Raw genomic sequence first — 15,604 nt, forward strand, 5'->3', positions numbered from 1 at the left:
ATGCAATTTCAGAGCATTAGTGTTGAGCGGCCGCAGGAAAGTGACACGCTGACAGCCGTGACATGTCTGTGCTGCTCACTAGACGTGTTTACTGCACCCATCGTGACGCATTACCAGTGAGACCAGTGTGGTACTGTCTGCATTTGTGGAGCAAATCTAAAACTAAAATCTGCTGTGTACCAAAATTATTTATTTTTTATACCAAATACTGTAGGATATAAAATGCCCATATCTCTGCATACCCAGTTTGAAAAAAAAATATACCTTATAGGATAGGCATTATACATATTTTCTTACACATTTTTATTGCTACAGTAAATACGTTAAGAGTCAGTCTAAGTTTTGACTAGGATGGTTCCTGAACTGCGGGGGAATTCTGGGCATGGCATTGGCTAATTGGGGAAAAACAATTTCATTAATTGCTTCTAAACTGGTAGTTAGAAATAAATTGACTTTTTAACTAAATCTATGTGCTCAAACAACAATCCAGCTATTTACTTCTAGTTGTACCATTCTAAATATCTGCTGACTACTGAGTATACCCCTTCATGGCAACATAACAGTGACACATAACGAACATATAATATACAACACATCAATATACACTTTATAATAAAAAAATATGCATTTTAGAGGCTAAAATGAAGAAATTGCAGCAAAGTGATTAAATGGGATGAAATAAGATATCAATAAACTTTATACGTTAACCTTCTAGAGCCATGTTGTTTTAGCTACACTACTGAAGCTACAGTATTTAACATGCTGGATTAAGTACTGATCAAGGCCACGGCCAATGTGTACCGTTCTAGGCTGGGCACTGACCTTACTACAACACATTATATGGCTTTAGTGCCTGCTGTTCCCATTAGCAACCCCTAGGCAGTTGCAGAGCTCAGGAAGAGACACACGTTTCCTCTTATTGAAGATAACGCAACTAATCCATCCCTTATATGGAAAGCCAAATTGAAACACACACACACACACACACATATATATATATATATATATATATATATATATACATACATGTCAACATAAGCCAATTTACAAGTGGCTCAGTGAAATGTCAGGGCCTATTATCTCTTTTCGCACAGTACTTTATATAAAAATAGATTTTGAGAATTAATTACATATTAAATTAAAACAGTCTTGAAATAGTCACCCCAAAATAGAGCTTTTTCTGTAATTATTTGCATTAACAAAGCAGTTAAGATTTTATATATATATATATATATATATATATATATATATATATTTAAAAGTGTAAATATTGTAACTGGGAAAAATAATTTTCTCTAGATCATTAGGCATTTTGATCTTTACAGTTTGATCTTAAAAGAGTTGTAAGCTAAATATATAAGACAGTTGTTATAGTGGTATAGTTCTGTACCTGGAATGCACTGGCCAATTATTGATAAGCCAGCTCATGGGTTTTCACACTGTCGGGGAGAGTCATCAAACCCTTTGAACAGGACAAGTGTAGGTGTTACCGATACCGACCAATCAGATGATAGCTAGTACTTATCTAGTACTGCCTATGAAATAACAGCTACAATCTGATTGGTTGATATGGGCACACCTACAACTGGAAAGACAATTGGAAGAAAATGAATATTATTGAAACGTTAAAAGAAATATTTTCCTTTCACTATGATAAAATCAAACTTCCAATCTTGTCCTTTTCAGTGGATTTTCACGATGTGTTTTCATTATTCGTAAAGATAAACTAGGAATCTCTCTGTCAATAGTTTCCTGTAACAGGACCGATCTGTTTCAGAAACAGTATGTAATGGCAGCACTGACACGTTCCTGCGTGAAAAAAGTGGAAATCAGCTGCCATGTAATGTAAAGACCTGAGCACGATTGGATGCTTAGCATATCACTCCTGAGTGCATATGCTTAATGCACACAGTACACAGAGCACAGAAATAAGTGTCCAGGTGATGTCGTGCAAAAAGTCATTAATGTCCTTGTTGCACTTGTCAGCTTCAGGGATTAATTATCGTTTGCATCTCAACTTTTTCATTTTGGAAATTTCTAACAGCTGAGGCATTTTCATAGATAAGTTCATTCCCCATCTGATTTTCATAGATATTTTCCTCCGGGGGTTGTTCGATCAAGTCCAACATACATTTGTTGAGGAATACATATTGTGCCTAGAAATTAAATAGAGTCACGTCAACTCACATACTGTAAAATATATGCTTATACAGTAATACACCTCAAAAGACATTATCCATTGGTCTTCCAATATATAATATAATGCTCAGATATCATAATGCATATATTATACAGTGAAGATAATTGGGGGTGGCACAGCAAACCACCTGCGTCAGAGCTTTCCAGGGCCCCAATTCACCTGCAGCTATTTGGACACAGTAGACACGGCTGCAACAAGAGCTACATCCCCCATGATGCATCTGTGGAGTCTCAGGAGCAGGCACTTTGCAGTCCATAGCCCTGATGAGGATGTTCTTAGCCCACTAAAGGACAAAAAGAACAAGAAGGGGGTGGAGAGTTTTGTAGGAAGCCCGAGGGTGGTGTGGGGGGAATGTAGCAGCCAATAATATTGTGCCTAGGTGTGACCTGACTCCTAAATCCACCCCTGGTGGCCAGCCCCACGTTAACAACCCCCACCCCTTGCTCTTTTCATGTCTGTGGCTGTTTCAAACATGTGATCTACTAAGAAACAGGAAGTTGTACAACTGTCACTTCCTGTAGGCCACATCCTGAGGCTTAATTATTGTGACACTAAAAGAAATGCAGGCGGTGATGGTCTCATAAGTCCCGGAGCAGAACGAAGGTTCAGTAAGAGAAGGTATTGGCCAGAGTCTATCTGCCTGTGTGTCTGATTTCCCCACTTCTGAAAGGTCTTTCCACCTGTTTCACATTCGCCGGGTCCTGTTTTCATGTGGTTTGGAATTGAATATGGCGAATAGCAGGGGCACACACGATAAGTTTCCTGCTCCAAAACACGCGATGTCGGTGAAAAGTCCGGCATGCAAAACTTTATCGCTGGTGCAAAACTAATTGAACACGGGCCTACTGTATGTTGGTGTGGGTCTTTGGTGTATCCACTTGCACAGATTTTGCTTTACATTAATTTGTTGATTCAACTTTGAAGCTTTCCAAATAATTTATACCTGTTTGCTGTTGGTAACCGTAACGAATACCGGATGAATCTTCTGGTCTTCTCTCATCCTGCTGGTCATTAATGCGGATATAATGATGGACACAAGCTTAAAACTCAAAGGGCAATCTGTTCTGGGTGGCTCATCTTTAATTGTTTTGGAAAGTCCTCTTCAATAAACAGATACAGTACTGTAGTTGTTCTTCTGGGTTCAATGTAGTATGAACAACCAATATTTAAGAGTCTGTAATGAATTCTTTGACAAAACTTCAATAAAGTTGCAACAACAGTCGCACTCCGATTCAGATGGCCAAACATTTGTTGTATTGTCCCATGGACGACAGAACGACACACTAATGCTGCCCACTTGGCATTAATAAGGGGAGATGGCCATACCAAATCTTCCGCTGCAAGAAACTATGGGTCTGAATCAGAGTTGTACACTGCTGCGGCCGCTTGCCAAAGTTACATCTATGACTTAATGCCAGTGTCAGGATCTGCAGCTTCCTGCCTAAAGCACTGCATTAGTTACTGCCTGTCTGTGTGCAGTGTCAGGTGTATGCTTGCTAATTAATTTTCCTGTCTGTCACAGCTCCACACTGGACTATCATTATGGGAGACTTGCTCTGTTTGGGCCTTGTTCATGTTAAATTCCAGCCAGTCCATCACTTCATGCCGGTGATAGAAGTTTTTTCGTATTTCCGGTTCCTGTCTCCTGCATGTCAGTCGAGTTCCTGAGTCAGTCTAGCTGTGTTTCGTGTGTGCCGTTTACTCCATCCAGGCGGCTCCATCTGCATCCCATCCACACGTGCTGCTGGTACCATCTGGGCAGCATGGAGCGCTTCGGTGGCCGGTGTGGTATATCACAGTCACACCCGTCCCCCCGCCTGGGCAATGCAGTAGGTCGCCGTCACATCCACTTTCCCCACAATGACCTCATGGACCTTCCAAGGAGGAGGGGATCATGATACAGGGGCATATACTTTACCGCTGTCCTTAAACTAGATGATTGAAATAAATCAGCATAATATTAGAATTATGCCTTTTCTTGCTATTAGAAAGTCAGAGAGTACTGTGGACAAATAAACATATTATTGCAATACATTACAATACATACTACTGTTAGCTACGTACAGCTTTTATAAAAACCCCACCCAATTGCTTTAATTCTGCAATAAATACTTTTCCCCCAAGTAATAAACTACATTACAGGGACAGAGTCACCCCTGCCAGCACCTGTACACAGGTAACGATCCACAGCTCACAGCCTGGAGATTTAATGTAAATGCCGCTGGAGGCAACCTGTGGATGCAGCTTACTGAGCAAGTAAAGCAAACTGGACTTTAATGGACTTTAAATATCTAATATAATGTGTACAAACTAAGCTATTGTAAGTAAAATCAGCCCACACATAATGATATATTCACAGACTATTCTTACCTCTGTCTGTACCATTAACGTTCGATTCATTCTCATCTTCTCTACAAAACAATAAGTTCCTATACGGTGCTCCTTCTCCATCTGCTGGATCAGGTAATCCAATGCGATAAGAGTTCCCGTCCGCCCCACTCCCGCACTGCAGGGGACAGACAGAGGTTAAAGTATATATATGCAGCAATATGCATAGTAATGCCTATTAATTCATTAGGAGTCATCGACATAACAGACACTTCATACCTAAAATTCATGAAGCAATGGTGGTTAGTGAATCTATTGTCTGCATTTTTATGGAGCTGGTTCAGCTCTCACACAGACGATTCTGTCCCAGTATCACGTGACTGAGCCAAAAATCCCCTGACAGTTGCATGTGACTCAATGCCTACTGATACATGCAGGGTGGCAATGCGTCCATGCCAGTCCCGCCCTGAGCGTATGACATCATGACGTCGCGCCCAGCACCGGGCAGCACAGCGATAGCCGCTGTCCCTGCGAGTTACTTACCCGACATTTTGGAGGAATCTCTCACATTTGTGAATGACTCTTCCTGTGGAATCTGAGCAAAGTGTCAGTCTATGCCGCCGGCTGGAGGCTGCGGGAGAGTGATCGGAAGATTGCTCTCCTGCCTGTAAGCCTCCATAGGCATAAAGCGGTTTACACATCTGAAGAGGGTGTAAACTAACGGGGCTAAACTCTGAAAAGTTTAGCTTTTCGGAGTTTGGTACATAGCGGTCAGACCATAGTCCTTATTGATAATAATGGGGACTGCGATCTGCAGCGCTAATTAGCACTCTGTTAGAGATTTTGTGAAATCACCTGCATTAAGCTATTAGTACATAGCAACAATTCATGAAGAAACTGCACTTTCTACATCATTTTCTAAAACAAACCTTGCTAAATAGGCAAAAATAATATTTAGCTTCACAATCAAACCACCTAAAGGACTTTTACCATCAATATACTGTCAGGTGCCTAGTTCAAAGCTGCATACCAGCCCTTCCCTTATTCTGTAAATGTTTTACGCCCCCTAATAACACACTAATAGGGGTATTCAATATGGAACGAAAACTTCGTTTTTGTGATGTTTTCGCACCAATGACGTCATTTTCGGAGGTTTTGGTTTTACACTGTATTCAATTTGAAAGACTTTTCACAGGTTCGAAAAGTCTTTGAAAAAAAACGGGGATAACTTTTCGCCACTGAATAGGTGGCGAAAAAAAGTGCAGAATTGGTGTTTAGGGGTGCAGGCTTAAAAAAAAATAGCCTGCACCCCTGGGAATGACATTTTAAAAATAACTGTGTCAAAAAAAAAAATAGGTTCAGGGCTGTTCTGCAAGTATGCGGCAGGGGTATTCTAGAATAGGCTATTAGCGGCAGGTGCATAGTTGCAGAATTTTTAAAAACTTACTTTAGGGACATAAAGATATGCTAGTACCCATTTTCATGTACCCCAAATTTGGTGCTCTTTTGCATACTGTGTAGCATAATATGAACTTGGGCCCTACAGTGTGGCATAATATGGATTTGGGGCCCTACAGTGTGGCATAATATGGATTTGAGGCCCTATGGTGTTGCATAAAAAGAATTTGGTTCGTACTGTGTGGCATTATATGAATTTGGAGCATCCTGTGTGGCTTAATATGAATTTGAGCCCTACTGTATGGCATACTATGAATTTTGACCATACTGTATGGCATAATACGAACTTGGGGACCTACAGTTTGGCATAATATGGATTTGATTCCTACTGTCTGGCTTAATATGAATTTGGGCCCTACTGTGTGGCATAATGTGGATTTGGGGCCCTACGGTGTGGCATAATATGTATTGGGACCCTACAGTGTGGCATAATATGGATTTGGGCCCTACAATGTGGCATAATATGGATTTGATTCCTACTATCTGGCATACTGTGTGGCATAACAGGAACTTGGGCCCTACAGTGGGGCATAATGTGGATTTGGGGCCCTACGGTGTGGCATATGTATTGGGGCCCTACAATGTGGCATAATATGGATTTGAAGCCCTATGGTGTGGCATAATATGGATGTGAGTCCCTATGGTGTGGCATAATATGGATTTAAGGCCCTACGGTGTGGCATAATATGGATTTAGGGCCCTACGGAGTGACATTTTGAATTGGGAGCAGGTTCAGACTTGTGGCATAATCTGATGACCATTGAACAGGCATGTGTGGTGGTCTGATGTCATGTGGGAAGTTGAGGGGCATTCAAGGGCAAGTGTGGTGGCTATCGGCATGACATACCACCGGACATAAGCCCGGCGGATGTAATACCGACGCCGGAAGGCAGAAGACTGAAGATCCCGACAGGGTAAGTATTTTAACTATCGATAACCCTCCCCCCCCCAACTCTAACCCTCCCTTAGGGTTGCCTAACCCTAACCTTCCCCCCTAGTGCCAAACCCTAAACTGCCTCCAGGGGTGCCTAAACCTAACCCCTCCTCCCAGCACCCTAAACCTCACCCTCCCGGGAGGGTGCCTAGCCCTGACCTCCCCCCTGGGGTGCCTAACCATAACCCCCCTTCCCCTAGCCTAACCCACCTTGGTGTGTGCCTAACCTTAAGCCTCCCCGGGAGCCCCTAAACCTAACCCTCCCCCCCACGCGGCTGTCCGCTCCCGACGCCCGGCTTACCTTCTTTTTCGGATTTCAGAGGGTGGATAATGATAGACGTCTGGATTTTGACACCTATCATTAGTACCATTCCCGGATTTGACAGTCGGGAAGCCGGCAGTCGGCATTTCGACCACCGGCTTCCTGACCGCATACCGGTGTGGTGCTCCATACAGGTGTTCATATATTTTGGTCACAGGCGATGGTCTTGCTCCTAAACTTATAAGCCGGCTCCTAGATTTTACAAAAAATTGTCGAGGCCTGTATTACACTCTAATGTCCAACTCATCTCTCACCTGCAGTGTACAATTGATGGCCCATTGCTCTTTCGCTGGTCCATGTGCTCTCGGACAAGATTACGGAACTCGATGATGGATGAGGTGGAGTCTGGGACCCCGTGGTCAGGCCATGCGGTAAAATGAAAGTGACGCACATATTTTATTCCCTGTTGTTTAGCCTGGAAGTACAAAAATATAATTGCATTTTGTCCCATTAAACTGCTGTAATAAGAAATGACATTCATTAAAAGGGACAGTAATATGACATACTCTAGTAGCGATGATAGTTTTAAAGTATTTCTGAAACTGGTTTGCTGAATCGGCTCTGAACATTAAACGGACTAACTAATGTTATCAAAACTCCAGCTAGGTGAACACATTTGACAATGTCCAAGCCCTTTTGAATATGTTTAAATGACTACACTGTATATTTTTTCCTGGTTTTCCATGCAAACGGAAAACCTCAAACCTTCACTTTGACCACAATAATGCTCTTTTTAAATTAATAAAAGTTAAAAATACTATAATTGTGACCTTTAGTCTTTATCAGGCAACATTTTGTGTATATGCGAGCCACTAACTGGAATTAGTCCCGAAATTACAATCATACCGCAAACAAGTTTGAAACCAACAATGAGACAGAGGCTAATAGATAAATGAAAAAATATGCAGCAATAATACAAAATTCTGCAATCACGTACATGTTTGACAGAGAAGTCTCGTATAGTCCATTCAGATAGGATAGTTTCTGATGTGACAGCGACAGTAATGTCTTCATAGGTGCAAGGAGTGTAATCCAGGGGCCAGTAATGTTCACATTTTGCCTAGCCAAGGAGAGACACAAAATACTGAGAACTGTTTTACATCAATGCAGGAAATAGTAATTGGAAGGTACGGTATGCGATTCAATCCTTAGCCAAGTCCACCCTGGGACATCCCCTCTAATTACAAATCGACCCTTTGTCTAGCGTTGGGGTGCTGAACCTCCTCCATTCCACCCCTGACTCTCACTTTATCTCAATGCAACAGTGGAGAAGAACCAAAAACTGCTTAATAAAACATAACAAATAACAACTGAACATACCCATGTGGGATAGTAATCAAATGTAGAATGGGGGGATACCTACCCGACCACTTTCCATGCAGTTTGTCAGCATTACAATGGTGTTGACATGATGCTCCCAGATCATCCTCCAGAAGTCTGCAGTGGTGTTTGGTAAAGGACCCTGGCTGGCTATAAATTCTTTGGTAGAATTGTAACCCTGCAAGTCAAAGAGCACATTTATGAAATTATATTGGGGTGAAAGAAGAATAAACAAAATCTTAATGATTCAGACTCATAAACAAGCACAAGGGAGTAACAGGTCCCCTAGACCAAAGGTACGGTTTCAGAAAAAAGGTTTTTGCATAATCAGCTGGTAGTTGAGTTTACTTGCAGTGCTATAAAAGTATAACACATAGAAAACAATGATAGAATGTAAAATAATCATGTAGCATAGAGCATTCATGGAACATAAAGACCAACAGGTCAATGTAGGTTAGATAACCTGTGTCTTTCCAGCTGAGCCACAGCACTAGCGCACGCAGGGGGGTTTCTGAGTACCCAGAGCCCCCCCTGACAGACTGGAGAGCAGGCGCCATTCTCTTAAGCCCTGCCACCTCCCAAGACATTTCATGATGGTATGCAAATATTCCAAAATACATAATATGCCAATATCCAAAATATCCCTGGTCCCAAACATTTTGGATATGGGAGACTCAACCTGTACGTATCTCAGCAACCAAGACCATGGAGAAGGTTATGTGTTGGTACTTACCGGCATGTAGTTGGCGTTGATATAATCAGTACTGGCAATCCCATCGATAGTCAGTTTAACTCTAGAATGATCATCTTTAAAACAGGATACAAAACATATTATGGCGAGCAGAACGTAGTCAGTATTACTATATTTCTATATATATATTATATATATTGTATATATAAATTTCCCTTACTATCTCATGCAATAATGCAAATGCAGTAATGCAAATGCAGCAGGAGGTGTTGCTGCATTTGCGATCCCATAATTACCATAAATAGAATGGCAGGTTCATGGCTACTCACATGGCAGGACATTGGTGAACCGGTTCTTTGATCTATTGTCTTGCATCTCAGCTGCTCTTTTTGACTGTGTGGTTCCAACAGAGCTGAGTTCCTGTTGACGAACATGAGGAAAGTCACACGCCATGACAGATAACAATGATCACAATCACATACTGGAAATCACAGCTTACAGGTCAGTCTGACAGAGAGAGTGGGACGGTCACAGATACAAGTTTCTTTTACATTTTACTATAATGCTACAGGACCATCTTACTAAGCTTCTATGTGTCCTGTTCTGGATGTTACCCCTCTGGCTGCTAAGTGAGGGGTGAATGTCACACAGGGGCGGTATCCAATTAGTAGCGCTGCTAATGGATCACGATGATCCCCATAGATGAAGCCCCGGGATAAACAACTGCAACTTGCAACATCTTCTGCAATACAGAACCAGTAGAGTCTATTGAGTTTACAACTTAATAATGGCAGAGAGGGTGGTGTGTTAGAAGGGACCAGACACCAGGGCCGGATTGAGGACCACATGGGCCTGGAGCTGAAAATGATTAAAGGCCTATTATGGGAAGCAGAGGAGGCCTGACCATTACTGTGTAGGTGTGGCCAGTGCTATGTGGGAGTGTACACCCCTACACTATCAGCCCCAATGTCTTCCTAAATATGTAAAAGAAAAAAAAAGCTTCATTTTGTGAGGTGACTAGAAATACAATTGTACTACTTATGATTTATGGCTGATCTTGTGGACAGCAGACGGCAAGTCAACATCATGCTGTCATGTGAATGGGACTATTTTTATGTGGAGGGCTGGAGTGTAGCTCCATCCACCCCATTGGTAATCTGGCCTTGTTGCCAGTCACTACCTGCAATGTCTTGATTGTGCCTTGTAATTGGTCCTCCAGCTCACACTGTGGCTTGAGGGACATTGCTTCTAATTTAATGGGCTATATTTTACCACCAGCATCCAGATTAAGCTCCATACTTTATTGTTTGTTTAGCCTATTCAGAGACAAACAGTCCGGGAACATGCAATGATGCTCTAAGAAATGTATTTACCAATATAAAAAATGTTTTGCTCTAGGTATTTATTTATTTATATCGATTTGCATTCATTTATTTGATTTATCACTTTGTTGTATGATTTTGTTTTTTATTTTTGGAAGAATGGAACTTTTTACCCACTTTGTGTGACCTTTATTTATGCTAGAATCTATGTGTTCATATCTTTTTGTCTTTCTCAATTGATCCATAATGTGGAGTCAGCAACCACAATCAGGTGACATTTGATTGCATATCTAGGCATTTAATAAATATTTATTCTGTGGGATAATCAGCTTGCATCAGTAATATGCATGATAATTATGAACGGCCAAAGGTGATTTTGTTTGTTTTTTAAACTAGCCATACCTGGTATTCTTCTGCAAATCCAAAGTCACTATCTGCATGGTTACGGTCATAGTGCTCTCTAAACTTTTCTGTCGGTATGCTGTGGAATCTAAACCACAATACAAGAAAAGAAGCAGAAAATGTTAACTGTAGCCAAAAAATTAAGCACAAAAAAAGAAAGTAAAAAAGGATTCATGCAAAAAAAGGTACTGGGAGAGGGGCAGCTACAAAGTGCCAAGGGGAAATGTAGCCATGCTCCCAATATGGTGTGGCCACGCCTCCTACATCAAGTAAGGAGGGCCCCAGAATGCACAGCAGGGCATGGCCACACCCCCCACACTTGGCCAAATCCCTTGAGATCAGGTTCTGAGAGATCTCCTGGCAGCCCTGACCTTTAACATATTTATTTTTATAAATAAAATAGTGATAAAAAATAAAAGAAAAACGACATCCTAGCCTATTATATAAATCAGCAACATCCTTCTGGCTTACACACTCATGATTTGTTAACCAATATAACATATGCCGCTCCTCACACTCTCCCTTTAGCGAGATGAATCAAGCCTTCTAAAGAGAACAGTGGAGAAGTTGCTTATAGCCAGGGGTGCTGAGAGGGGAGAGGGAGGGGGGCCACCATACATTAGTACTGGCTGTACCTCATGATGCAGTGTTGCAACAAGGGGGCGGGGGCTAAGGGGGCACGTGCCCCAGGGCGAAGAATGTAAGGGGCGCGTGTGCAGCCGAGGGGGGCCGGCTGAAGCAGGAGTGAATTTGAAGCCGCACCCCTGCACATGCAGCCAGCCGCCTGCAGCCCTTAGAGACACACTGCCTTCAACCATCATTATAATGTGGCCATTTGTGGCGTTGGTCGCGAGCACCGATTGGCTTAGTGAATGGTGCCACAATAGAATGACGGCGGCGGATGCTGTGTTGCTCTCAAGATTACGGGCGACTGGTTGTGGGGCAGGCGTGCAACTTCAAATCAACACCCGCTGGGCTGCTGTGGAAGGAGGGGGCCAGGTGAGCGGCTGCAGGGTGGGGGGGCCATAGTTGTGTAAGTGGCATTACTGTGTGTGCCATGATAAAGAAGAAATATAATCAACTGTGTCATAATGGTGTGAGGGGCATTACTGTGTGTAGCAGAATATATAAAGGCCATTACTGTGTGTGGCACAATATAAAAAGGCATTACTGTATGTGGCATAATGTATAAGGGGAATTACTGTGTGGCATAATGTATAAGGGGTATTACTGCATGTAGCATTATGTAGAATGGGCATTCCTGTGTATTGCATATTGGGGTAACGGGCATTACTGTATGTGGCATAATGGGGGGTGCGCCAAATTGCAGACTTGCCCCGGGTGATAAAACTCCTAGTTTCGGCCCTATCTGATGGCAGCCCTGCCAGCAAAGATCACAGTTCAGCACATAAACCCTTAAAACATAATTTGCATTTGATAAGAGTACAGTAATTATACTTGGCAATTGATGAGTAAAACACAGATCACGTTGTATGCTACATATCATACCTTACATCATTTTTACACAAAAATAATACCCTAAATAGTCACTATTGTGTCTGACTGTAATGACAGAAGAATATGCTTTGTGTATTTGAGAATAAACTACATCATTTGTGAGGATCTTCTTACTTTCTTCTACTGGGTCTTCGGTTGTCAGTCAGATCTTTTGTCCTGAAAAATAAAGCAATGAAATGTTTTAGCGATTCAGACATGTAGGCATGTGCATAATTGTCAGTCAGATCTTTTGTCCTTAAAAAATAGAGCAATGAAATGTTTTAGCGATTCAGACATGTAGGCATGTGCATAATTCATAACTAGGTGAAGTAACCGGCATTGCCCGGGTTTAAATCTTCAAGCTATTAAATTTGATTATGTGATGTTGTCCAAATCCATCCAGTGGAAGACCCAGAACAGGCTCCCTAGGTCAAAGTTCTGCCCGGCTCACTCTGCAGTGAGATCCGGACAGGACCCCAACTACTCCATTAGGCATCTCAGACCAATTGCCACCCCACTGTGAAGTTTTCATCCAAATCCATTTAGTGGAAGGCCCAGAACAGGCTCCCCGGGTCAAAGTCCTGCCCAGCGTCCCCGGGTCAAAGTTCTGCCCAGTGTCCCCAGGTTAAAGTTCTGGCCAGCGTACATCAACGGGAGTTAAGGAGAGAACCAGCGCCGCAAGGAGTGTATTCAACAAATTATTGGATGGATAAGTTATAAAAAGAAAGAACACATTTATTAAAACAATTTAAGATGATATAAAATAAATATCTTTCTGTTCAGACACACTATGCAAATGCCACACATAGGATCACATGTATATTCAGCTCATAATCCTTAGGACTAAACTCCAGTTACCAATTATACTGGATATATATAAGTATGTCTTCTGTGATCCAATGTTACCAATGTGAAGTTTTGGTCCAAATCATCCAGTGGAAGGCTTATAACAGACTCCCTGGGTCAAACTTCTGCCCAGCATACACCAACTGGAGATCCAACCGAGATCCTAATCCCCCCTAAAACCTGGCTGGGATCCAATTGGACCGCTTCTCGTTAGTTTCATCCCAATCGGTGCAGGGGTGTCCGAATGCATAACAGAATAGACAGACAAACAAACAGGCCAATAAATTTATATATAAGATTCAGACTAGACACTAAAAAAGAAGATACATGTGGACACAATTATCCACGGTGTTTACCGCGCAGGTAAAGCTACGGGTTTAACACCCAGAGCAATTTAATTATTAGTCAATTTCCCCCACGGGTAGCATGCAGTAGCTTAGATTCTGCGATAAGTGTTGGAATCTGTAGATCTCCCTGTGCGTTAAGCTCCAGAGAGTGCATTTAACATAGATTGAATCTGCCCCTTTTGCTAGTACTGATTGAGAAACAAATCTATCTGCCCAACCTTCACATTTAGTAGAAGAAACATGCATAACTCACAGTCGTGGCGTTCGGTGGGACAATACCGATTTAAGAGGACTGTTCTGCCATCTGATGATCTGCAGGTTTATCCCAATTTGCAGGATGTATTCCTCTGCTGCAAGCAGCAGAGATAGGTGGCAATACAATAAATTGTATTTCTATAGTAGGGGACAATGAACCACTATAATGCAGTACTGAGCCCAGTGCAGGGTCTGAAATAGTTGTCAACTCAGCCAACAATTGGCAATACTGTATCTCTGTAATATTGACAGTATTTTTTTTCGACTTTGGCAGTGATGTTTTACATCACTGTGAGCCTGGTTTCAGATGGAAACTCACCCTAAGGGGTATGTTTATTTACTAAAAGTCGATTTTATTCGATTTAAAATTGATCAAAATTGATTAACATTGATGTTGTATTTCTGAGGCTTAATCACACATTTACTAATACTTAAAAAACGAAATAAAAAATTGTCTGTTAGTAAATGTGTGATTTAGCTCCAGAAACACAACATTGATGTTAATCGACCTTTAGTAAATATACCCCTAAGTATCAGTAGTACTGCAGTGTTACATAATTAATTTACTCACAACCGAAGCCTGCCTGACAGGGGGGGGGATGATGTGCGGCGACGTGACCTTTCATGTTGCGCTGCTATGTTGCTGACTGAAAGGCCACTCCTGGCCCAGGCTGCATCTGAGCCACCTGGAAGAGCCCAGCACTGCACAGGCCAGGCTACAAGGGAACGGTGGCCGCAGCGCTCTGGCTGGAGCAGTGAGTCTGCCGTCTGCAGCCTCGTTTTGTGCCAGTCTGGACCTTGGGGCCTGGTACAGGTGTACCCTTAGTCTATTGCCGGGCCTGCAGATAGGCAAACTGAACCTATCTGAGGTGCGTATCTTGTGCACTTAGTAAATCAGTTCTTCTGCATTTCAACAAGAGAATCATGTTTACTGGTGGAGAAAAACAGTAGATGTGCACGGTGTAGGGCTGGCTTTGCAGCATCAAGCCTCAGATAAATTCTGAATTGTACATGAGAGCACAACAATATTTCTACAAGGGAGAGGCTAAAGCAGGTATATTTGTTTTGTAATGGATGTGTCAAAGTCCAATTTAAAATGTTGTAGCATCACCTTAAGAAAGCCGATCAATTCAAGCTGGTTTTAAAATATTACAATTAAAGCAATTTTGTAAGCGACCTCTTATCTGTAAAAGGGTAGTCTAAACAAAAACAAAAAACCTTCAGGGTGATGGTCGTGATGGTCAAGACCATCGCGACCATCGGGGCTTGCGGCGAGACCCTAAGGTTGGGTCTCGGCACTCGCAAGCCCCAGGGAGCTTCCTGCTCTAATCGAGCAGGAAGCTCCCCACTGACATCACTGGTGATGTCAGTGGGGCCGCCCCCAAACGGCAAGCGTTCCTACGGGAACGCCTCCGTTTGGCTGGCCATGCCCCCTGCCCGCCTCCCAAATGGTGCAAGACCCCTAGCAACGGAGCGCCCGTCGCTAGCCGGGTCTCGCGCATACGAATGTCGGAGCCGGCTCCGACGTGCGCGTGCCCAGTGGGGGAACATCGACCTGGTTGCGAGCGCTCAGCGCTTGCGACTGGGTCTGAATGACCCCCATTGTCTCCTCTTACAATTACTGTGAGGATCATTGCTAGATAAAAATCTAATGATGAACGGATGCTATTTTTAGGTTGAAC

At 42.6% G+C, this 15,604-nt stretch overlaps 1 protein-coding gene across 1 annotated transcript in view; it reads right to left on the reverse strand.

Annotated features, from left to right (window-relative positions):
- Nucleotides 1-1,299: 1,299 nt before the first annotated feature.
- Nucleotides 1,300-15,604, reverse strand: part of PTPRH (protein tyrosine phosphatase receptor type H) — a 157,262-nt gene continuing 142,957 nt past the window's right edge. Inside the window, exons 16-24 of the mRNA XM_088450970.1 lie at nt 12,610-12,651; nt 10,978-11,065; nt 9,583-9,673; nt 9,296-9,369; nt 8,606-8,740; nt 8,180-8,302; nt 7,497-7,657; nt 4,571-4,706; nt 1,300-2,156 (exon numbers count right to left, since the gene is read on the reverse strand). Of these exons, the coding sequence (XP_088307096.1) occupies nt 1,989-2,156; nt 4,571-4,706; nt 7,497-7,657; nt 8,180-8,302; nt 8,606-8,740; nt 9,296-9,369; nt 9,583-9,673; nt 10,978-11,065; nt 12,610-12,651 (1,018 nt within the window). The 3' untranslated portion in view covers nt 1,300-1,988. The remainder of the gene's footprint in view (nt 2,157-4,570; nt 4,707-7,496; nt 7,658-8,179; nt 8,303-8,605; nt 8,741-9,295; nt 9,370-9,582; nt 9,674-10,977; nt 11,066-12,609; nt 12,652-15,604) is intronic.

Source organism: Taudactylus pleione, unplaced genomic scaffold, assembly GCF_031769625.1.
Source record: "Taudactylus pleione unplaced genomic scaffold, aTauple2 ptg000535l, whole genome shotgun sequence".
Taxonomy (NCBI): domain Eukaryota; kingdom Metazoa; phylum Chordata; class Amphibia; order Anura; family Myobatrachidae; genus Taudactylus; species Taudactylus pleione.